Raw genomic sequence first — 25,413 nt, forward strand, 5'->3', positions numbered from 1 at the left:
CATCCCTTTTAATTAAGTTCATTAAATGCTACCCGGTGACCACATGCCACGTGCCCCTCATTCTATCGCCGCACGCTTGATAAGACAAGTGGATATCCTCTATTGACGTGACTAGCGCCTTTTTGAATTCCACGATCAGATCCTCTTCTAGGTTTTCAAAACCTTGGATCGGATGGTTGGTAGTGTTGTGGTTGTAAGGTTACAAACATAGTTCTACATTTAAAATACATGGGAAATATCATGGATTTATAAGAGAAAAGATATCTCTATTGGCATGAGGCCTTTTGGGTAGAGCCCAAGAGCAAAACCATGAGGGCTTAGACCCAAAGTGGACAATATCATACCATTGTGGAGATATCTAAATTATTTTCGATCCTACAAGTGGCATCAAAGCTTGGACTGCCAGAAGGTTTAATCGCCAACTATGCACAAGACCTATGGTCTGATTGAGCCATGTGGTACAATATTGACCTCAGACAAAGAAAGTGGGGGCTCCTATCCTCAGATCAAGAGGACCAGACACCAGGCAGGAAGTCCTAGTAGGTCGGGTGGACCGAGGGGCAGGAAGACCTGGTGGGTCGAGGATCTGACGTGGGAAGACTATGGTCTTTTGTTTGAGGGGGGATTGTTGGGGTTGCAAGGTTGCAAACATAGTCCCACATTGAAAATACATAGGAAGATCATGAGTTTATAAGAGAAAAGATATCTTTATTGGCATGAGACCTTTTGGGTATAACCCAAGAGCAAAACCATGAGGGCTTAGGCCCAAAGTGGACAATATCATACCATTGTGGAGATATCTAAATTCTTTTCGATCCTACAGGTAGTAACCGATAGTGAGGTTTATAAGCCTCACGTGGGCCATCGTCCTCTCCACTTTACGTCGTCATCTTCGTCTACGAGCATCTCGGTGATACCGCACTTTGCTCCTTCATGATCTTACTCCGGCGATCTCTGCAATCTTTCTAGTAAGGCATTGCCCCCCTTCGATCGAAGCTATTCGTTGCTCTTAGTGTCCTCTTTTCCAGTCGCATTTCTTCATTGTTTTGCGTTGATTTTTAGTTTCGATGGAAAGCTCCTCAAAGCCTCATGCTTCTGTCCCTGGGCTCTGGTATACATCCCTTGAATCCAGGTTCGACAGAGGCGATGCTGAGAGTTTAAGAGATGTTTTTGAAATTCCTTCTGATTACCAAATTGGCCTGCCTTCGGCTTTCTACCGTCCGGATAAATCGTCGCCCGATTTCATAACCTTTTTTAGGACCAATTTATCGTCGATCTATGGTTCCCGATCCACCCTTTGTTTTTTGCTGTTTGTAAATATTTTCATATTTCTCTCCACCAACTAGTTCCGAACTCCTTTCGGTTGCTATGCATGGTCGTCGTCCTGTTCCTCCTGCACGGCATTCCCCTTACTCCTTGTCTCTTCTATTATTTTTATTATCCCAAATTGTCTGAGCCGGAGACTTTTATTTTCCAAACCCAAGTGAGCCTTGTTTTCTTTGGTAAGATGTCATCCTCCAATAAACATTGGAAGGAATATTACTTTTTTGTTCGCTTTCCCGAATGGCCGGACTTCCCGACTAGATGGAAATTAGAGGCGTTGAATCCTCCAGAGCTCAAGAAATACAAGAGCCGATTGGACTACCTCCACGCAGCTTCTCAATTGGCCGGGTAGAAATACCATATACACAAATTACTACTAGAGGGTGTTCTATACGTATTCGGCATGAGTCTGATCCGTACAAGACGTTAGTGTAGCCTAGGTATGCTCCTTCTTGTCCTAACTTTTGAATCTAACTGATTTCTTCCTTTCTTTTGCATCCGAAGTCATGTTGTGTGCTCGTCTGGCCGGTAAAGCCAAGTTAGTGGACACTGAGATCAATGCGGCGACCGACCATGGCTGAGTTGGAGAGTCACGCTTTGCGGCCGATCGGCTCGCAAGAAGACTCACTCGGAGAGAGCGAGGGAGCACCTGCACTAGTGGGCAAAGGGAAAGCCAGTCGTATGCCCAGTAGTGGAGCGGTTGGTACACCGAATCCTCCCTCCGCACGACTGTCGATGATTCCAGTCGAGGGGGCGTCAGAGTCGGCCTCTTCTAGGGAGCCACTAATATGCCGCAAGAGGCGTCGGGCGGAGGTAACATCACGATCTACTTCCTCTGTGGTGCGGACCCCCACCATAACTAGTCCGCGCCTTCCTTCTACCAAGCGGGTTGAAACCTCGACACCAGCTCCCGTCATGGCGACCATTCCCCCTACATCGTCTGATCGGACACCATCCCTATCTAGTCTACCCCAGGGAACCATTTGTACGCCACCAGTTGCCTTCATGCCGCTACCGTTGAAGATTCAAAAGTCTGGCATTCGAGCGATGTCATCGTCTCGGCCGTCCGGCAGAGCCACCTCGGCCCAATCAGCCCCGAGCGATTAGCGCCACATAACAACGATTATCCATCTTCCGACTGAGGAATGGCGTGAGTCGGACGATGCTGAATCCCGAGCCCTCGAGCACCAGATAATCATTCAAGGGTTGCTCGCATAGATATGGGCGAATGCCCGAGCCCGTGCAGCGGTTATGCCTCCGGGGCGCTTGCTGACAATCATACCCAGATGTCTAATGGGGTAAGTTTTTTGTATATTCTTAATTTATCCCTGATCGACTTATAATTTCTTTATTCCTCGCAGTATTGGGTAGAGAGTCTGGTCATGTGCCAAAGACTTGCTTTTTGGAGCACGAAATTAAGCAACTACATGCGTCGAACGTCCAATCATCTACTTCTCAGGCGCAGTTGGAGCAGATGAATATTGAGATGGCGCAACTAAGGATCCATCTGGCTAAGAACGCCGAGCTGCTGGAGACAGAGAAAGGCAAGAGCGCTGAGCAAGCGACACAACTGGCTCGTCTCAATAAACAAGCTGCCTCCTTTGAGTCGAAAATCCACTCGGCCAACACCAGAAAGCTTCGAGCCATTGAATATCTAGAAATAAAAAACAAAGAGTATGAAGCTGCTGAAGCGGCTTTGAAGTTTGAGCGAGATGGACGATTGGCCGAGCAGACTACAGCGAAGGCCCAGATCGACGCTAAGGATGAAGAGTTGACCAAATTGAAGGAAGAGTTGGAGGTCTCTCGAGCAGCTCTAGAGACTTATCAAGGAGCCGAGTCGAGTAGGTTTGATCTCATAAAGCAAGCCTACATCCGCTCGGATGCTTTTAATGAAAAAGTCGTCGATCGGTCTCTTTGTCTGTTCGGCCTTGCCATCGAAGAGACATTTGACCAACTTAAAGAAGGCGGCTACCTCCTCGCTGCTCTATCAAGCAAGGTCATCAGTCAAGACAAGCTGACTGCGTCGCTGCCTGATGATGTATAAGATTATCTAGAGTGAGCCAGTTGAGACTTTTGCCTCTGCAAAAATTTAAGTTTCAATGAATGCTTGTTCGTCCGACTAGCTTTTATTTTCTTGTATTTTGATTTTGCAACTCGGTTTTCAAGCGTCGCATAAACCCGTGCGACCTCGTGTTTCTTCCGATCGATCTGTTTTGTTTTCAAAGTTGTCGCTTGACCATTTTAGCCGAGACGAGGGTTTATGTAACGCCCTCCCTTCAGCTGCTTACGAAGAACGGGGTTACTTGAAACATACACAAACATACATGCGTATATGGCAGCGGAAGTAAATAAATAAAAACTAATATAATATAATCATGTTATCATAGAAGCATGTCCATTATCATAAAGGATACTAACATGGAACATGGAAACAAAAGTTCATAATGAGTATGCACCATCAAAAGCATCATGTAGCAAAATAGGATCACATATAAAGTTTTAAAACATGCATAAAGCAGATCTATTCCACCATGCCACTGCCACACACATCCTTGCCCTTCCTGCTGCTCCCCTTTTAGTTTGACCATTCTTTTCCTTTTTCTGCAGTACAAGGGAAATTAAACTATAAGCACATAGGCTTAGCAAGATTCTTTCCTACTCACAAAACATGAATCATGCATTTAACATAAAGTAGTATTCCTTTAACCGTCATCTAGGTATAAAATTCGCATGCTAGCCTAAAGTAGTATCATACTCGTTTAAGCATATCATAACATAGCATATGAGAGCATATACATAAAGTAAAATAGCATGATCATCTAGGCATCATAGACATGTTTTCAAAAGCATTTCACTAAAGCATAAAGGAAACCATTTATCATGAATAAATATATGCAAGATGTCCTTTTAAAAAAACATGTATCATGAAATGAGTATATGCAAGATGTCCTTTTGAAAACATATATCATATAAGTACTTAAACATAATCTCAACATGAGGGCCCGACTTTGTACCACATACATGAATTTGCGCGCATCCTAAATAGATCCGAGGTAGCTAATCTCAAACCTATTAGGAACTAGGCACGTTTCCTTGACCATCGACCTAGGGGCACTTAGGAGCTCATCCCTTACTAGGCCCGTTTCTTTGACCATCAACTTAGGGGCAACTTAGGAGCTCATCCCCGGTATAAGCCATACAAAGTAAAATAGCATATCATGTTTCTTATCATATCATGGCATATCATGTTCTTGTCATATCATAGCATATCATGTTCTTGTCATATTATGAAAAGTGCTCTTAATCCCAACCTAAGGAAAGCATCTCTTAGGCTTTTCATCATACATAAGTCTTGCATAAACATAAAATGATAACATAAAATGCACATAATATAGCATATCGTAGATAAAACATAACATGGTGGCATAAGTGCACATAACATATAGCATATCATAAGGAAAACATAACATGATGGCATAAGTGCACATAACATATAACATGGTGACATAAAATCCATGTCACATCATAAGGAGTCATTATCATGCATGATTGGGGTTTTGAACTTTCTACAAACCCTAATTCATGATTTGGCTGAAACATATGAGCATGAATAATAGATTTCTAAGCAACATAAAACGTGAAATCAATAGCCTAAGTTCTCATAATACAAAACATAACATGTGGGACCTATTAAGAACCCTAGGTAGCTCCTTAATCTAAATCCCTTGTCTTGGCCGAAACATGTAAGCATGATTCTAGTTTTCTTCTAACAATTTAAAGCATGAAACTTTTACACCATGCATAGTATAGCAAATGAGACTCTTAGTAGGCATAAATGAGGTTCTAACCCTAATGTTCAATCTTGGCCGAAACCTCTAGAAGTATAATTCTAAATTTTTAATTGCAACATAAAGCATGGAAACTTAAACTAACACTATCAAAAAGATCATACATCATGAGGAAACATAAGCAAACATAATTTAGGTCTAAAGACTTTCTATAACCTTTTTCATTTCTTTGGCCGAAACCTAAAGGTAAGGCTTTAGGTTTTTAATGTAACATAAGACATGGAAACTTAGACTAACATTATATAGAAAGTTATTCATCATGAGGAAGCATAAGTAAACATAATTTAGGTCTAAAACTTTCTCTAATCCTCTTCATTTCCTTTGGCTGAAACCTAAAGGTAAGGTTCTAGGGTTTTCAAGTAATATAAGGCATGGAAACTTAACCTAACAATATATAGAAGATCATACATCATGAGGAAGCATAAGTAACATAATTTAGGTCTAAAACTTTCTCTAACTCTTTTTCATTTCTTTTGGCCGAAACCTAAAGGTAAGGTTCTAGGTTTTTCAAGCAATGTAAGGTATGGAAACTTAACCTAACAATTTATAGAATATCATACATCATGGGGAAGCATAAGCAACATAATTTAGGTCTAAAACTTTCTCTAACCCTTTTTCATTTCTTTTGGCCGAAACCTAAAGGTAAGATTCTAGGTTTTTCAAACAATATAAAGCATGAAAACTTAAACTAACATTATATAGGAAATCATGCATCATAAGAAATCATGAACAAACATAGTTAGGTTTCAAACTTTTCTCTAAACCTTTTATCTAATCTTGGTCGAAACCTAAGGAGATGGTTTCTAAACTTTTTTTTTTTTAAGCAACAAGTAGCATAAAACTTTTAACAACCATAGGTAACCTCAAATCCTTATCTTGGCCGAAACTTGCAAGGCAAGACCCTAGGTTTTTCAAGTAACCTTTAAGCATAAAGCATACGAAAGCTACTTGTACTGCAGGTGAGGGAATACTTATATCCTTTCGCTAAGGAACAATACCCTTGTTTGAGAAGTTTGCCAAGGAAGAAGACCCCCCTTTAGTTTGGTTTCAGCAAATGAAGAAAATGGCTTGGGAATTTCGATGGGAGAAGGAAGGAGGAGGAAGAAAGGAGAAAAAATGAAGCTTTCCTTTCCTTTCTCTTATTTATGCAAAAAATAAAGGAAGAAGGCAAAACCATCTTCTCATTGGGAAGGAAGAAGGAAACTCAAACTTTTCCTTCTAAGTGAAGGGGCCTTCACTTTCACCACCCTTAACTACAATCTCTCTTCTCTTCTTAACAGCACACCCCTGCTGGGGCTACTGGTTATCACTTGCACCCACTTACCAAGAGGTTCAAGGTTCAAACCTTGGTTATGCCTCTTTTTTGTTCTATTTTCTTTTAAATTTTTTTGAAACAAATCTACATAAAGCCTATTCTAATCATGGGAAAACAAATTCATATAAAATTGCTAGGGATCCTATGGGTGTTACAATCTCCCATACCTCATAAAAGTTCATCCTCGAACTTAAAATAAATCCGGGTACTTTTATTTCATATCGTCTTCGCATTCCCAAGTAGCTTCTTCGAACCGTTGATTCTGCCACAGGACTTTTACTAAAAGCACCTCTTTGTTCCTTAGTCTTTTAACTTCTCGATCTAATATCTGGATAGGTCGACTCTCATAACTTAAGTCCTCTTGAACTTATATTGTCTGTGGCTCGATTACTTGGTCTACTCAGGTAATGCACTTCTTAAGCATTGAAACATGGAACACATAGTGAATAGTCGACATCTTCGGGGGTAGCTCTAACTCATAAGCTACCTTGCCAACTCTTCTCAGAATCTGATATGGTCCCACGTAGCGTGGACTTAGCTTACCCTTCTTCCCGAATCTCATTACTCCTTTCATAGGGGCTACCTTGAGAAATACTGAATCCCCGACGTTGAATTCTAACGGCCTACGCCGCCTATCCGCGTAGTTCTTTTGCCGGCTCTGAGCAGTTTCTATCTTTTAGCGGATGTTCCGTATAGCATGAGTGGTTTCGTCAATGAAATCTGTTCGGAGTCCCATCTCCTTCTTTTCACCACTCTCGTACCAACATATAGGGGACCTACATCTCCTCCCGTACAGAGCCTCGTAGGGCGTCATTCCAATAGTAGCTTGGTAGCTATTATTGTAGATGAATTCCGCCAAGTATAGATATCGGCACCAACTCCCTTTAAAATCTAAGGTGCAAGCTCGTAGCATATTTTCCAGTGTTTGATTCACCCTTTTTGTTTGTCCGTCCGTCTGAGGATATAAGGCAGTACTGAATAATAATTTTGTACCAAGGGTCTTCTGAACACATTCCCAGAAATGAGAAACAAAGCGACCATCTCTATCCGAAATGATGGTCTTCGGAATCCCATGTAATCTGATAATTTCCTTAGCATATAATTGAGCCAGTTGCTCAGTCGAGTAGGTCATCTTGATTGCTAGGAAGTGGACGGATTTTGTCAATCTGTCTATGATCACCCATATAGCATCGTATCCGTTAGTCGTTTTGGGTAGTCCTAAGATGAAATCCATAGAAATATCCTCCCATTTCCATTCTGGAACCTGAATTAGTTGCAGTACTGCTCCAGGTCTCTGGTGTTCCGCTTTGACCCTCTGACAAGTCAAGCAGGTACTGACATACTGAGTCACATCTCTTTTCATACCTAACCACCAGAATGTCTTTTTCAGGTCTTGGTACATCTTGGTGGATCCAGGATGCATCACATAGGGTGTTGTGTGAGCTTCCTCAAATATACTTTTTCGTAACTCCGGATTATCGGGAATACATAAACGATCTCTGAGGTATAATACTCCGTTGTCAGCAATACGAAATCCCTCATCCTTTCCTTCTAGAACCTCTTGCTTGATCCTTTGGAGGCTTGAATCCAGGGCTTGCTTCTCTAATATATCATCAAACAATGTCGGTGCTATTGTCAAAGTAGAGAGTCGCTCGGACATATCTTTGATCTCATAACCCATGCTTTCCATTCGGTTTCCAACAAATTCAAACATCGGTTCTACTTCAGGCCTAAAGACCACTTTTCTTTTATGGCACTCTATCGAAGCACCGTACTTACTCAGGAAATCCATGCCCAATATAACGTCATAATCCTGCATGTCGAGCACTATCATATCACAATAGAGCTCTCTGTCTGCGATTCTGATAGGTGCGGCTCGCAGCACATGAGTAGATGGCATCACTTCTCCCGAAGGCAGGGTTGTTAAGAACACACAATCTAAAGCTTGCGGTGGCATGTCTATCTTCCTTGTGAAAGATGTAGAGACGAACGAGTGTGTTGCCCCAGTATCAAATAATGCAGTAGCATGTTGACTGAAAATAAATATCTAACCTGTGACAACTGTAGAAGCATTCGCCACGTCTTCTTTGGTGAGGGAGAAAATCCTAGCATTCATTGTAACTAGCGGGGCTTCCAATCTTCCTTGGCTTATCGAAGTCCCTTCTATAGCAGTCTGCATCTGGTGTAGCTATGGGGGAGCACCTCTGTTCTGGACATACTGCTAAGGAGGTGTCTGAACCTGAGTAGGGCAGTCTCTGGCTCTATGCCCTTCCAGTCCACAATTGTAGCACCTATTTGTGCCCATACGGCATACTCCAGGATGCTTCTTTCCACATATGGTACACTGAGGGTATATAGATTGCTTGTTCGCTGGACCACCCTTAGTGTCGTTTCATTGCTTCCTCTTGCCACTGTGGTTTCCTTTCCAGCTGGCTCTGGTGCTTTGAGATTTCTTTCCTCCCGACTGGGCTTGACTCTTGCCCTCGTTCAGCGCCTTCAAGTAGTGTTCGGTGATCAGGGCACTGCTGATTAACTCTTCTGCAGTCTGCGGTCTATTAACTCCGTCGACCACATTCAGAGCTATATCGGGTCTGAGCATCTTCAGCATGAGTCTAACCCTTTCTCTTTCGGTACTGACCAGCTCTGGGCATAGGCGTGCTAACCGGTTGAATCTCTTCACAGCTTTATTAACTGATAGGTCACCTTGCCGGAACTCAGTGAACTCGTCATAGTGCTTGTTGGTCACACGCATGTGGAAGAATTCTTCTAAAAATTCAATTTCAAAGTTCGTCCATCTCATTTGATTTACTTGTCTCTTTGCTTTAACTCTGTCCCACCACATTCTGGCATCTCCCGTAAGGAAGAACGATGCACACTTGACTTTCTCATGTTCAGGCCAGTCCAATAGCTCTACTATACTCTCTACAGTCTTGAACCAGGCTTGAGCGCCCCATGGTTCACAATTTCCAGAGAAGGCTTCCGGCTTCAGCCTCTACCACTGAATTAGGTACGCCTCCTGTCAGACTAATGGAGCAGGGCCCACGGGTGCTACTGGTGCCGGTGGTACTGGTACAGCCGTAGGTACGACTAGCATCGTATTCTGATTCACTGGTGGGGTAGCAGGGTTCCCCTGCTGATTTATCAGAGCATTAATCACCTGCTGTTGTTCTGTAACTTGACGTTGGAGCTCGGTAACTACATGCATCAGATCAGGTGGGGGTACTATCTCATCAGCTCTAGTATTGCGTCTTCTAGCCATGCTTATCTTTATCAACGACAACAAGGCTAGCATAAGATTACCATTCTAACCTATATTCATGCATACTTAGACTAAAGCATTCCTTATCATAATTAAAAGAATACAGTAGGCATGCATACTTAGATTAAAGCATTCCTTATCATACATAAAAGAAATAGAGTATGCATAGAAATTCTTACTTGGAGCGGCAGGATGGAGGCTTGATGTGTGTGTAGTGGAAAGGCAGACTTGCTCTGATACCAAGTTGTAACGCCCACCCTTCAACTGCTTACGAAGGGCGAGGTTACTTGAAACATACACAAACATACATGCGTATATGGCAGCGGAAGTAAATAAATAAAAACTAATATAATATAATCATGTTATCATAGAAGCATGTCCATTATTATAAATGATACTAACATGGAACATGAAAACAAAAGTTCATAATGAGTATGCACCATCAAAAGCATCATGTAGCAAAATAGGATCACATATACAGTTTTAAAACATATAAGCATAAAACAGATCTATTCCACCATGTCACTGCCACACACATTTTTACCCTTCCTGCTGCTCCCCTTTTAGTTTGACCATTCTTTTCCTTTTTCTGTAGTACAAGGGAAATTAAACTATAAGCACATAGGCTTAGTAAGATTCTTTCCTACTCACAAAACATGAATCATGCATTTAACATAAAGTAGTATTCCTTTAACCGTCATCTAGGTATAAAATTTGCATGCTAGCCTAAAGTAGTATCATACTCATTTAAGCAAATCATAACATAGCATATGAGAGCATATACATAAAGTAATAGCATGATCATCTAGGCATCATAAACATGTTTTCAAAAGCATTTCACTAAAGCATAAAGGAAACCAATTATCATGAATAAGTATATACAAGATGTCCTTTTAAAAAAACATGTATCATGAAATGAGTATATACAAGATGTCCTTTTGAAAATATATATCATATAAGTACTTAAACATAATCTCAACATGAGGGTCCGGCTTTGTACCACATACATGAATTTACGCGTATCCTAAATAGATCCGAGGTAGCTAATCTCAAACCTATTAGGAACTAGGCTCGTTTCCTTGACCATCGACCTAGGGGCACTTAGGAGCTCATTCCTTACTAGGCCCGTTTCTTTGACCATCGACCTAGGGGCAATTTAGGAGCTCATCCCCGGTACAAGCCATACAAAGTAAAATAGCATATCATGTTTCTTATCATATCATGACATATCATGTTCTTGTCATATCATAGCATATCATGTTCTTATCATATCATGAAAAGTGCTCTTAATCCCAACTTAAGAAACATCTTTTAGGTTTTTCATCATACATAAGCCTTGCATAAACATAACATGATAACATAAAATGAACATAACATATAGCATATTGTAGAGAAAATATAACATGATGGCATAAGTGCACATAATATATAGCATATCATAAGGAAAACATAACATGATGGCATAAGTGCATATAACATATAACATGGTGACATAAAATCCATATCACATCATAAGGAGTCATTATCATGCATGATTGGGGTTTTGAACTTCCTACAAACCCTAATTCATGATTTGGCTGAAACATATGAGCATGAATAATAGATTTCCAAGCAACATAAAACATGAAATCAATAGCCTAAGCTCTCATAATATAAAACATAACATGTGGGACCTATTAAGAACCCTAGGTAGCTCCTTAACCTAAATCCCTTGTCTTGGCCGAAACATGTAAGCATGATTCTAGTTTTCTTCTAACAATTTAAAGCATGAAACTTTTACACCATGCATAGTATAGCAAATGAGACTCTTAGTAGGCATAAATGAGGTTCTAACCCTAATGTTCAATCTTGGCCGAAACCTCTAGAAGTATAATTCTAAATTTTTAATTGCAACATAAAGCATGGAAACTTAAACTAACACTATCAAGAAGATCATACATCATGAGGAAATATAAGCAAACATAATTTAGGTCTAAAGACTTTCTATAACCTTTTTCATTTCTTTGGCTGAAACCTAAAGGTAAGGCTTTAGGTTTTTAATGTAACATAAGGCATGGAAACTTAGACTAACATTATATAGAAAGTCATTCATCATGAGGAAGCATAAGTAAACATAATTTAGGTCTAAAACTTTCTCTAACCCTTTTCATTTTCTTTGGCCGAAACCTAAAGGTAAGGTTTTAGGTTTTTCAAGCAATATAAGGCATGGAAACTTAACCTAACAATATATAGAAGATCATACATCATGAGGAAGCATAAGTAACATAATTTAGGTCTAAAAACTTTCTCTAACCCTTTTCATTCCTTTTGGCCGAAGCCTAAAGGTAAGGTTCAAGTAATATAAGGCATGGAAACTTAACCTAACAATATATAGAAGATCATACATCATGAGGAAGTATAAACAACCATAATTTAGGTCTAAAACTTTCTCTAACTCTTTTTCATTTTTTTGGTCGAAACCTAAAGGTAAGGTTCTAGGTTTTTCAAGCAATGTAAGGTATGGAAACTTAACCTAACAATATATAGAATATCATACATCATGGGGAAGCATAAGCAACATAATTTAGGTCTAAAACTTTCTCTAACCCTTTTTCATTTCTTTTGGCCGAAACCTAAGGTTCTAGGTTTTTCAGGCAATATAAAGCATGAAAACTTAAACTAACATTATATAGGAGATCATGCATCATAAGAAATCATGAACAAGCATAGTTAGGTTTCAAACTTTTCTCTAAACCTTTTATCTAATCTTGGTCGAAACCTAAGGAGATGGTTTCTAAACTTTTCTTTTCTTTTTTTTTTAAGCAACAAGTAGCATGAAACTTTTAACAACCATAGGTAACCTCAAATCCTTATCTTGACCGAAACTTGCAAGGCAAGATCCTAAGTTTTTCTAGTAACCTTTAAGCATAAAGCATACGAAAGCTACTTGTACTGCAGGTGAGGGAATACTTACATCTTTTCGCTAAGGAACAATACCCTTGTTTGAGAAGTTTGCCTAGGAAGAAGACCCCCCTTTAGTTTGGTTTCGGCAAATGAAGAAAATGGCTTGGGAATTTCGGTGGGAGAAGGAAGGAGGAGGAAGAAAAGAGAAAAAATGAAGTTTTCCTTTCCTTTCTCTTATTTATGCAAAAAATGAAGGAAGAAGGCAAAACCATCTTCTCATTGGGAAGGAAGAAGGAAACTCAAACTTTTCCTTCTAAGTGAAGGGGCCTTCACTTTCACCACCCTTAACTACAATCTCCCTTCTTTTCTTAACAGCACACCCTTGCTGGGGCTACTAGTTATCACTTGCACCCACTTACCAAGAGGTTCAAGGTTCAAACCTTGGTTATGCCTCTTTTTTGTTCTATTTTCTTTTAAATTTGTTTGAAACAAATCTACATAAAGCCTATTATAATCATGGGAAAACAAATTCATATAAAATTGCTAGGGATCCTATGGGTGTTACAGTTTAAGGTCTTCGCTCGACCGCTGACATAGACAGGGGTTTAAGGGCGCCGCTCGACTGCTGACGTAGATAGGGGTTTAAGGTCGTCGCTCGACCGTTGACGTAGACAATGGTTTAAGGTTGCTGCTCGATCGCTGATGTAGACAACGCCTCTTTTTGGTTCTAATTTCTTTTAAAGTTTTTTGAAACAAATCTACATAAAGTATATTCTAATCATGGGAAAACAAATTCATATAAAATTGCTAGGGATCCTATGGGTGTTACAGTTTAAGGTCTTCGCTCAACCGCTGACGTAGACAGGGGTTTAAGGTCACCGCTCGACCACTAGCGTAGACAGGGGTTTAAGGTCGCCGCTCGACCGCTGACGTAGATAGGGGTTTAAGGTCGTCGCTCGACCGTTGACGTAGACAGGGGTTTAAGGTTGCTGCTTGATCGCTGATGTAGATAAGTGTTTAAGGTTGCCGCTCGACCGTTGACAGTTATCCTTGTCAACAAAGGAGTGGCTGAGCGGACATCACCCGGCCGATCGGGCATCATGGGCCAGTCGGTAGGGAAATAAGCCGCTTGGACCGCTCGTCCGGCGCAAGGAATGACATTACACATGAGGAGACAAGAAATCAAAAGAGAACACACCGTCTATCATTAAATATGAGGAAGCCAAGATAAAGAACACTACATTTATCATCAATGCACGGAAGTCAAGATAAATAAGTCTTCCTCTGGCAATTAATATCATTAAATAAGGACAGATGAACAAACACAGAAAAAGGTATAAAAGGGTACGCCAGGTATGAGGAAGGCAATATTTATCATTTTTTCTTAATTACTCTCTCTTCCTGATTTTGACTTGAGCGTCGGAGGGTCAACGTCAGGAACCCCTTCCCTGGTTTGGTTTTGTTTTGCAAGATCGAAGTCTTCTTCCAGTAAGCGGTCACCCCATCCTCAGCTTTCCAGTTTCCTTCATTCGGGCATGATCAATTATATTCTCTTTGTTTTTAGCCAAAACAAGACAAAAGTCTAAAAAGATTTTTTTGGACAAGTATGCTATTTATTATTTTATTAAAAAAATAAATTTAATTAGGTATTTTAGATTTTGTTTGAAAATAAATATCATGTGAGACCATGACCGTCTACGCTTTTCTAAGATTGAATGCACCTTCTTAAATCCATAAGTTTTCATGAAATTTATAAATATTTGTAAAAATCTTACAAAAAAAGTCTATAGAATTCCATAGAATTCTTTTTACAACTATATGAGATTCTATAAAAATCAATACAAATCTATCAACTTCACAAAAGTCTATCATTAACAAAAAGTCAATGAAATTCATTCAATCTCTTGATTGAATACACCCCTGAAAGTATAAATCACGTATATCATTATATTTTCAAATAATCGTTTTAATCAGTTCGACCAATTGAGTGAATCGATGCTCTTATCAATGAACTCAGATCCTTTGGTCCAAGATCTCTTGGATAAAGAGAAACCCTATAAATATATTGATGGAGTGAGCTGGGATATAATTCCCTATCAATAAATGGGCAAGGGTCTAGTATTCGGGACTAGAGGATCCACTACTACGAATTCAAAAATAAAATAAGAAAAAGTAAAATAAAATAAAATAAACACCAGACCGAACCGGACCGATCTTCATCCGCGACTCATCCCCTTCGGCTAATTTCGCACCCTCCCAACAGTTGCGAAGGAGGATAAGCACCGACCCAAATCCCTCTCCCCGTTCCCCCTTCCGATTCGCCCCCTTCCCGTTCCTCTTCTCGATCCCTACCTATTCGCCGCCGGCCAATCCTCTGACTGCCTGCCGTCGTCTGCAGAGCCGTCGGTTGCCTTAGCTAGGGCTTCCTTTCGTTTGTCCGCCGGTGACGACGCCCCGGATGCCTCCCTTCTCGAGGGCTACTTGATTTGGAAGTCGGGGTGATTGGAAATTGATGGTTCGTGCTTGCGGAGGGATCGAAGGTAACCAAATCGGGGAAGATGCACGGCTATGCATGGGCGGGAAGGTGAGAGGAAAGTGCGGAGGCTCATTCGAGTCTGTCTCCTCGCATGGAGATATAGAAGAAGCATCTCGCCTTGATCGCTTGCATCGGAGGTCGTTATCTGCGTCTGAGACGCATTTGGATTCGTTCCTGAAGGTACCTACCTCCTTTCTTGGGTTATGGACTTACTTCTGTATATTTGTTCTCAACTGATTGGGGATTTCGGATATTTGGACTATTTTATGAACTGGCTATTGTGTGTTGCTTGGACGCTTTCTTACTTTCTCGTAGGATGTATGGTCTTATTTATGAAGTTTGAGTGGTTCTTCCATCTGAGTTTGCCCAGCAAAGTTTGTACCTAGTATGATTGCTCGTGCCCTGTAGAATTTAGGACAAGTTGGCAGGGGCCCAGATGCACTAAAAAACTAACAATGTAATCTACACTGAGTCCAGTTCGAAAATAAGTTTCATATAGCTGATGTTGGGACTCGTGGGTATATTTCAGGAATTTCGTGTGGCATTAAACACAACATTTTTTTTTGAAAATTGAAGTCGTGTTTCAGGTAAATTTCTCACCATCTTTTGTGCAAATTTCCAATTTATGCTAAAGAAAGAGTAATCTTTGTACGTGAGGCTTCTGTAAATATATTGCTGGGAAACTTGATTTTCCTAGTGATATTCTTGCATACGTAGCTGAATACTTTGTGATTCAAGCCTAGTCTCTTAGGTTGCATTTGAAAAACCTGATCTTTTCAATATGACTCATTCCCTATAGGTTTCATGACTAGTCATTACATATTGTGACATTTTTTATTTTCTCTCTTTTATTTCACCTGCATTTTAACTTCATCTTACTCATCTTAGGTATAGCAATTTGTTTGTAGTTTACACTTGCTTTTCAACTGTCCAATTTTTGATTCAAACAACGTAGTTATATATATATATATATATATATATATATATATATATATATATGAGTTCAATGTTGTATCCTTACTGAAATAAAATATAGATGCAAATTACAATTAGTTTTTTTTTCAAAGTTGAAAATATGATAAATCGAAGAGTCAATTGATTATGTTATAGAAATGTAGGTATTGTAGTTCTTACAAAAATGTAGGCTGACATGATCATTTTACATGCACTCTATTGATTATTAACTATATTGGTTATATGAACAGACTATGACCAACACCCAAAATTGAGATTTAAAAAATTAAAACCTTGCTTAATTGTACACAGAATCGTCAATACAAAACCTGACCATATCTTTTATTGTTCTTCACAGGTATTAGAAAGGATGTTTCCAATTCTATCTCACCTTGCTACAAGTTTATTTGGTGGTGCCTTATCTGATCACTCTTTAATAGCCTTTTTTTTTGTTTATCTTGTTGTGACGGAAGTAGTTCGGATCGCTAGAGGGGAGGGGTGAATAGCGTATCTAAAATTTAAATGCTCTTTTCTCTTGCTAATTGCTTAGCAAGGACACACACATAGATTTTACTTGGTTCACAACCCTAGGGTGCTACGTCCAAGTCCTTATGCACAAGCACCTGTTTGCTATCCTTATCCTCGTCTATAAGTGTCGGAGGCTGAGAGACCTCTTATAACAATTGAGCACAAGAATAAATAGTAAGAGAACAGAAGAACAAACAGAACAACCAACAGAAGAACAGAATGTATTCAAGTGTGTTGTCTTTGAACAAAGCTCCTCGCCTTATTTTATAGACTCTACTTGAGTTGCTGACGTGACATGTTTGGTCGATTGGATATTGATGACATGGCTGATAGAGTTCATCCACTCGACGATCGTCGCCCATTTGTTTGCTGACGTGACACTCTTTTGATTGACCTAATAACTTATTGGTCGATCAAAAACCTAGTCACTTCGGATAACTTTTCTAGATTTGTTGCCACTTGTCCTCCTGCCACCCGATCTTGATCTTCGATCTCCTGATCCTGCTTATATCAGATCCACACTGTCGGATCAACTTCCATGTAGCTATTGATCGCTCGATTCTAATGTTTGGTTGACCTCTACAAGAATACTCTTCCGCAGTCTCTCGTCTCTTAGATGCATCGAGCCCATCAACTTTTTATTACTGTGTCATCCTTCACGCTTGCTTGTGTCTTTTGCTAAGGTCCATCATTTCTGATGCTCCTCGTCCTTTATAGTCCCTCGAGTGACCCATACCATCCTTCACTGTACACCATTGGATCGTGAGCCATCGGGTAATTTTGTGCTATCCAATGTTCCTGTACACTTAGACACATATATAAGAAACACAACAAGGCCTAATTTAACCTTATTTGACAACACATTAAAACACTCGTAACACTTGGGATTCTAACATATCTATTATTTTCTTTTTTTTTAGAAAATTGGAACATCTATAGAATTACTAAAACGAGAGAGGAAGATAAGACATCTTGTCCAAATAAGATACATTAAAGATAATAGACTACTAGTGAATGATGAGGAAATAAAAGAGTGATGGAAGATGTATTTTCATCAATTTTTTAATGAAGATTTCGGTGACCAACTTAATTTATGTAATTTAAATAGGTTAAAGTATTATTAAAATTTAATTTTTGTCATAGAATTCAAACTTTAGAAGGAGAATAAGCTTTAAATGAGATACAAAATGGAAAAGTGGTTGGGTCAAATGATATTCCGATAGAGGTATGAAATTGCCTAGGAAAGCAGGACATTGAATGACTTATGAAGATATTTAACTTGATATTGAAAATAAAAAAAAGCTTGATCAGTGGAGGGTAAGTACCTAGTCTCCTTGTATAAAAACAAAGGAGACATATAAACAAAGGAGACGTATAAAATTGTGTGAATTATAGGGACATTAAACTAATGAGTCATATTATGAAACCTTGGAAACGAGTGATAGCAAAAAGACTAAGAAGATCATGTGACCGAAAATCAATTTAGATTGATGCTTATAAGGTTCACAATATAAGCTATGCACAATTAATTAAAAAGAATCGGGAAAAGAAGTAAGTTTTACACATGATATTCATCAATTTAGAAAAAACTTATGACAAAGTCCTCGGGGAAATTATGTGGAGAATTCGAAAAAAGAAATATTAGTGTAACCTACATTGAAATAATTAAGGATATGCATGAGGATACAATGATAACAGTGAAGACTTCCGGCGACTTAATTTAAACATTTCCTATAACCCTCAACTTTAGTTCTTATCTTTTTACACTAATAATGTTTATACATCTGCATTTACCTCTTTCCATATCCGTGGGGCCAACACTAGTGGACGTTAATGTAGCGGATCTATATTTTTTTACACTAATCACGGATGAATTCACTAGATACATCTACGAAATGTTACCGTGATGCATGTTGTTTGTAGAAGATATTGTTTTGGTAGATGGCATACGTGGAGCAAATATTAAGTTTGAATCTCGGCGGAAAATACTAAAAGTGAAAAGTTTTAGGCTTAGTAGAATAAAGATATAATTTAGCAATATTAAACATAGTTAAGATAGGAAATGACAAGTTACTTGAGAGCTTTAAGTATTTAGAATCATTTTTGTAAAATGATAGAGGGATTGATAGAGATGTGAATCCAAGCAAGATAATTGAAATGAAGGAGAGCATCAGGTGTTCTTTGTGATTGTAAAGTACTTCTACAACTTAAAGGGGGTGTTTAAACCTGCTGAATGTTGAGTTATGAGTCGAGTACATGAACAGAAGATGAAAGTCACAAAGATAAGGAGGTTAATATGGATGTGTGGACATATGTGGATGTACAAGATAAAAAATGAGAATATTAGAGAGAAAGTCAGAATTGCACCTATTGAGGAAAAACTCCGTGAGACACGTATAAAATGGTATAAACATGTACTTGGACGACTAATAAATGTTCCAATTAGGCGATGTGAAACTAACTGAATATGCAAATTACATGAAGAAAAGGAAGATAAAAAAGACTTGGTCAACAACGGTAAAATAAGATACAATTTATTTAAATATATATGATAATATAGTATGGAATAGAGCATGGTGTAGGAGGATCCATATAGCCAACTCCGCCTAGTGGGATAAGACTTGACTATTGTTGTACAAAACTGGAATAGTAGTTGATACTATGAAATATTACTATTGATAAGATGGAACTTAATCCCTCAGTTTGTCATTTTTTTATACAAATTTTAATTATGAAGCTTCACTCTCAGAATTACGAAGGTCTAACACATGGTTCCATGTATTATAAACCCACAATAGCTAGTAGGTTCACAACAAATGGGACCTCTACTCTAGTTGTTAAATGTCTAGGGCACAGTAACCTTTTCTCTTTATTAAACAGATGGGAGAAGCAATTCTCTTCTAGAGATGCATATTTGTTCCAAAATAATTTGTAGGCTACTTTACCTAGCTATTTTTTTCGTTGGGTCAGTGTATACAAACTCGATGTTGGGACTTGTTTACTTTAGGATAACCTTTTCATGTTGCAACCTTGATTCAATGCACATCTGAAGCTTTTGTATGATATTTGGTTTTCGATAGTGGTTTCGGTTTTCTTATATCAGTCTTTTTGATTTTTACTACAGGATGGACGAAAAATACATGTTGGTGAATGTGCTCTTTTTCAGGCTCGGAATGCTCCACCTTTCATTGGAATAATTCGACGTTTAATGAAATGCACAGAAGATTCTCCTAAGTTGTGTGTCAACTGGCTTTATCGACCTACTGATCTTAAGCTTGCAAAAGGCATTTTACTCGATGCTGCCCCAAATGAAGTATTTTACTCTTTCCACAAGGATGTGATTCCTGCTGCCTCATTGCTTCATCTGTGTAAAGTTGCATTTTTACCTAAGAGTGTTGAACTTCCACTGGGAATACCAGCATTTGTGTGTAGGAGAGTATATGACATTACTAACAAACGTTTGTGGTGGTTGACTGATCAGGATTATACCAATGTGAGTTTTTTTACTAGTCAGCCTTTGTTCTGCAGTACAATAAGATACCACTTTCTTGTTCTGTTATTCTTTATGAAATTATTGATCTTCAACTGTTCTTCCTCAGGAACGCCAGGAAGAAGTTGATCAACTTTTGAACAAGACTCATCTAGAAATGCATACAGCAGTACAATCAGATGGGCATTCACCAAAGTCTCTTAACAATACAACAATCAACCAACAGTTAAAATCTGGTTCAGATAATGTGCAAAGCAGTGGCACCCCCACTCAATCTAAGGGAAAGAAGAGATTGAGGAATGACCAAGACATGGAGCCAATCAAAGGTGACAAGGGCATAGAGCCTATGAAGTTCAACCAGGGAATTGAATCAATCAAGCGACAACATTCTTCCAAACTCAGTGATGGAGGAAGTGTTGTCACCATAAAGTCTGAGAACATTAAGGCAGAGATTAATAAAATGGCAGATAAAGGAGCGCTTGTATGCACGGAAGGAGTTGAGAATTTGGTTAGTTTAATGCAACTAGATAAAAAAGAGAAAAAAATAGATTTGGCTGCTCGGATAATGCTTACTGATGTCATTGCAGCCACAGAGAAATCTGATTTCCTTCATAAGTTTGTGCAACTCAAGGGAGTGCCTGTACTAGATGATTGGCTCCGGGAGGTTCACAAAGGAAAGAATGATAATGGTAGTAGTCCTCATGAAAGTGAAAATTTAGTTGAGGATGTTCTCTTGTCTCTACTTCGTGCACTTGAAAAGTTGCCTATAAACTTGAATACTCTGCAGACTTGTAACATTGGCAAGTCCGTGAACAATTTGCGCAGTTATAAGAACTTGGAAATCCAGAAGAAAGCTAGGGGTCTTGTTGACACTTGGAAGAAGCGGGTTGATGCTGAGATGTCAAAAGTAAATGATGGAAGATCTGTAGGATTTGGCCAACCAGTTTCATTGTCAGGCAAGGTAGGCCATTCTGATGTCAGTCAAACACAACATAAGCACACTGAATCAACTGATGGAGCTGCTAAATTGTTGAATACCCGATCCTCAGTGAGTAAGCTTCTGACTAGTAAGTCTGGAACCTTAGATTCTACTAAGTCAATTGTACCTGCTTCTGTTATTGTAAGCTCAAAGGATCCACAATGTAAAACAGTTGCAAGTAGTGAGGGTTCAGTATTGCCTCCTGTTGCAGTTAAAGAGGAAAAGATCAGTGTTTCAAATCAGTCTCGTAGCAATAACCAATCTTGTTTTAGTGATCAATCAAAATTGATGTCTTTACAGAAGGAAGAAACTAGGAGATCAGCCACTGAAGCTATGAATACTAGCAAGATAGGTAGCAATACTAATCGCAATCAAAGGTCAAGCAATGGGCTCCCTGTAACTGACATACCTGGAGATTGGAAGGAAGCTCATTCTGGTAGGTCTGAGCTGGTCAACAAGGTTGTGACAGCAGATAATGAATTAGAAACTGGACAGACATGCCAAAAGCCACTCAATGCCCCCATTGGTCATGGAAATATCAGTAGGTTGATTGTTAGGCTTCCTAACCCTGGCCAAAGACCGGGAAAGAGTGGCAGTGGAGTCCCAGTTGATGATCCATTGGTAATGGGCAGCAATCAGTTGCCTTCTGGTATGTCAGACAAACTAGATTTGAATGATGGTAGAATGAAGCAGAAGAGTGATCTTCCTCTTAATCATATCACTACATATGAAAATGCAGTGTCATGTCAAGGCAATGAGGCTGAAGAAGGATTAGTTGGAAATGGAGAAGTTAGCTCACCAATGGGTTCTGATGAAGAACATAGAAGAAATGTTGAAGTAACTGTAAATGTTGCAGATCCTGCTACAACTGCCTATTTGACATCTGGGAGTGAAAATGGAGCTTGCTCAACTGAACCAAGGACAATAAATTCTTATAGTTCTATGCATGCCTTGGTAGAAAGCTGTGCCAAATATTCTGAAGCTATCACTCCTTTGGTAGCTGGAGATGATGCAGGGATGAATCTACTAGCTACTGTTGCCACTGGGGAAATTTCCCAATTTAACATAATGACACAAATTGATTCAAATGGAACTCCACCTGCTGTGGAGGAACGGTGCAGCAGAAATGATGAATTTAGGTTATCTTGCCATGATGATATGGGTCAGAGGAATCTCCAATACCATGAATGTGTCAATGCTAATTCTGAGAAGCAAGGGAAGAAAGTTGGTAATACATTTGGTATAGATCTATTACAAACTGAAGATGCCAAGTTGACAAGTAGCAGTGCTAGTGATTCTCAACTGCAGAATAATAAACTAAATGGCCATCAAGCAACACAAAATGCTATTACCTGTATGAGTTCGCTTGATAATTATAATTCTATGAATGTAGAGGAAAAACCTGCAGTTGAAAGAATCAACAATGCTGCATATATACCAGCAGAAGTTGAGCAGGGCAATAGGGTTGGAACTGCTTCAATTGAAGATGAACAAACTACCGATGTGCAAGTTTCTGACACTTGTACTTATACTGAGCCTAAGTTTATGAGCCCATTGAAGGATGAAAATACATCACTTCATGATGATTATAAGAAGACTGAAGATAACAATGGGTGCACTTCTGATGCTAAAGTAGATGGTAAATGTGATATAGATGCCACCAATTCTGATACGAAAGTTGAAGTACCTCTTGTTCAGGAGGATATGTCAAGCCAAATAGTGGAGAAAGTATTAAGTGCTTCTATCTCAACTGAAAGCCTACAGAAAGCTCCATCCCCAGATGCCGTAGCTGAAAATACTGATTCCATTGTTTCATTTCCTGATGGTAATATTCCTTCTCCTATGGCTATTAATGAGTCCAAGATTTTGTGTTCTGATCCCACAAGAATCAACCCCATGGAGTTGTCCCATGAAGCAAAAGAGGACAATAGTATTCCCCCTCATAGCACTGATGAATCAGTAGTATCAGCTGCTATTTCTTTGGACACTGCTGAGATTGTTAGAGATTTAAAGGAGGTTAATGAGGATGGCCCAGTTGGAACAGCAAATCATGAAGTGACATCTACTTCTAAAATCAAGGAAACTGAGAATTCTGTGAAGTCCTCTAGAACATCTGGATTTGATGCAGAAGCTGGGGAAGGGGGTATTGCATCATCTGTGAACTGCTCTTCATCAAGTGTTACTGAACATGTCGTTGCCACTAGATTTGAACTTGATTTGAATGAAGTTATTCCTGCTGTTGAAGGGAATCAAGACCAACATGATATCTCCTCAACAATATGTTCATCAGCAAATCACTTGCCTAGCCTATCTCCCTTTTCAAGTCCCATATCCACTGATTTGCCTGCATCTTTTACTGTATCTTTACCAGCAAAAGGGCCTTTTATTCCTCATGAAATTTTGTTGAAGACCAAGGGTGAACTTGGATGGAAAGGCTCAGCAGCTACTAGTGCTTTCCGGCAAGCAGAGTCAAAGAAAATATCTGAAGTTCCTGATATTATCCCATCTAATGGTGTTGGAAAGAAGAGCCACTCTCTGCTAAATATCGACCTTAACATACCTGATGAGGAAGTTCTGCAGGCACCTTCTCAGAGCTCTATTCAAATGATGATGACTACTACTGATTATTATTCACCTTCAAGAACTGCTGCAGAAGCTGATCTTGATTTAAATAGAGTTGATGAGACGCTAGAAAATGATCACCGTTTGGCTAGCACCAGCGGTAGATTAGAGATGCTGCTGTTGCCCATGCAACCTGCATCTGGAGGACTACCCGCAGGCAAAGCTAATTTTCTCAGGAACTTTGATCTGAATGACAGACCAGACATTGATGAGCTTAGTACAGAAGCAGTAACTAGGAACCAACAAGATTCAAGGACTGTGCCAAATTTGTCTCATGTTACTTGTCGTAGAACAAATTCCAAGTCTGGTTATACTTTACCTTGGTGTGTTCCTCACTCTTATCCAGTTGTTGCTGTACCATCTCTTCTGCTTGATAGAGGAGATAAATCAAATCCGGTAGTTGCAACTGCAGAACCCCTGATGATTCCAGGTTCATTAAATGGTGTTAATCTTTGTAGCAATATTTATCGCAGTACATCTTTTTCACCATCACCAGCAACACTGGTTACTCCAGCTACATCATTTCCTTATGCAAACTCATCGTTTCCTCCTTCCACTTTTACACTAACTCCAGGGTCTTTTTCTGGTGGTTCAACATCTTATGTTGATACTTCTTATGGAGGTGGTTCTTGCTTCCCTGCTTATTCGTCATTATTTGTTGCTCCATCTAGTGCTGTTTCATCTAATTATCCAAATCCCTACATGACAAGCTTTCCAGAAGGTGGCACTAGTACTATGAGTAGACAAGTCTTTGATTTGAATACTGGTCCAGGGAGTGCAGATACAGAAGGAAAAGATGAGAAACTGCTTTCTGCATCAAGACAATTTTTAGTTGCTACTTCTCAGTCATTCATGGAGGATCAGGTCAGAAAGAATGGTCTTCCTACTGTAGGTTCAAAGAGAAAAGAGCCTGAAGAGAGTTGGGGTGCAGAAAGTGCTGCCGAGAGGTCTGCTAAGCAAGTCTTGTGGAAGTAAGGAGATGATCGAAGAAACAATTTCATCTGTAGCTCGACTCTGGTGAACTACCAATCCATTTTCTTTATTTATTTATGTTTTCGAAATGGTTGGATGGTTAAAATACAAATTATGCTCTATCATGCAGGCACAATCGTATGTGGAATTTCTTTCTTGTATTACTTATTCACTAGGTTATACATACAAACAAAAGCTCACACTCTAGTGTTTGCGTCAAGCATGACATTGGATCTTTTGGAGGTGATTTCATCCCTTTCCATAGTTCTTGTTATTGTTGAGACGCTATTCACTCGTTGACATTTTTCATGTCATCAGGCTTTTCTTAGCATTCTAAGAGATTTCAGGCAAGTTTGCTGTTTTTTCTGATGGAAAGAAAATAATTCAAGACTTAAATAGAATGTTTCGTGTAGAAGTTAATATATTCTATAAACTTTACATTTTCAAAAATACATTTGCCATATCATGTGCTAATACCCCTTTACTTATTGGATCTATCAGGGGCATGTCGTCCTCTTTTACCTTTTTGAGTCCTGCATTGTCTTCTAAGATTGCCAGTTAAACCTGCAATACATGGATAAAGTTTAATCGCAAATCTTTAGTGCATGTTCTGTGTCAGATCGATGCTTGCTTGCAGTAATTATGCATGACTGTTCCTGATTCTTAACTATGTAACATGGATCAACTTTGAAACCCATTGCTTG

At 39.3% G+C, this 25,413-nt stretch overlaps 1 protein-coding gene across 1 annotated transcript; it reads left to right on the forward strand.

Moving 5' to 3' along the window:
* Positions 1-14,872: 14,872 nt before the first annotated feature.
* On the forward strand, positions 14,873-25,159 carry LOC122031312. Its single transcript, XM_042590436.1, has 4 exons — positions 14,873-15,344; positions 19,771-20,139; positions 20,246-24,754; positions 24,840-25,159. Exons 1-3 carry the CDS (start codon positions 15,141-15,143, stop codon positions 24,710-24,712), a joined length of 5,040 nt encoding a protein of 1,679 aa, XP_042446370.1. The 5' UTR covers positions 14,873-15,140; the 3' UTR covers positions 24,713-24,754; positions 24,840-25,159.
* Positions 25,160-25,413: the final 254 nt, after the last annotated feature.

The sequence above is a fragment of the Zingiber officinale genome, chromosome 11A (assembly GCF_018446385.1).
Source record: "Zingiber officinale cultivar Zhangliang chromosome 11A, Zo_v1.1, whole genome shotgun sequence".
In the NCBI taxonomy this organism is placed as follows: Eukaryota; Viridiplantae; Streptophyta; class Magnoliopsida; order Zingiberales; family Zingiberaceae; genus Zingiber; species Zingiber officinale.

Coding starts and splice junctions, on each gene's coding strand:
- LOC122031312 (XM_042590436.1), top strand. CDS start 15,141: ATGGTTCGTGCTTGCGGAGGGATCGAAGGTAACCAAATCGGGGAAGAT. Junction 15,345..19,770: donor ATTTGGATTCGTTCCTGAAG/GTACCTACCTCC, acceptor TTTTTACTACAG/GATGGACGAAAAATACATGT. Junction 20,140..20,245: donor CTGATCAGGATTATACCAAT/GTGAGTTTTTTT, acceptor GTTCTTCCTCAG/GAACGCCAGGAAGAAGTTGA.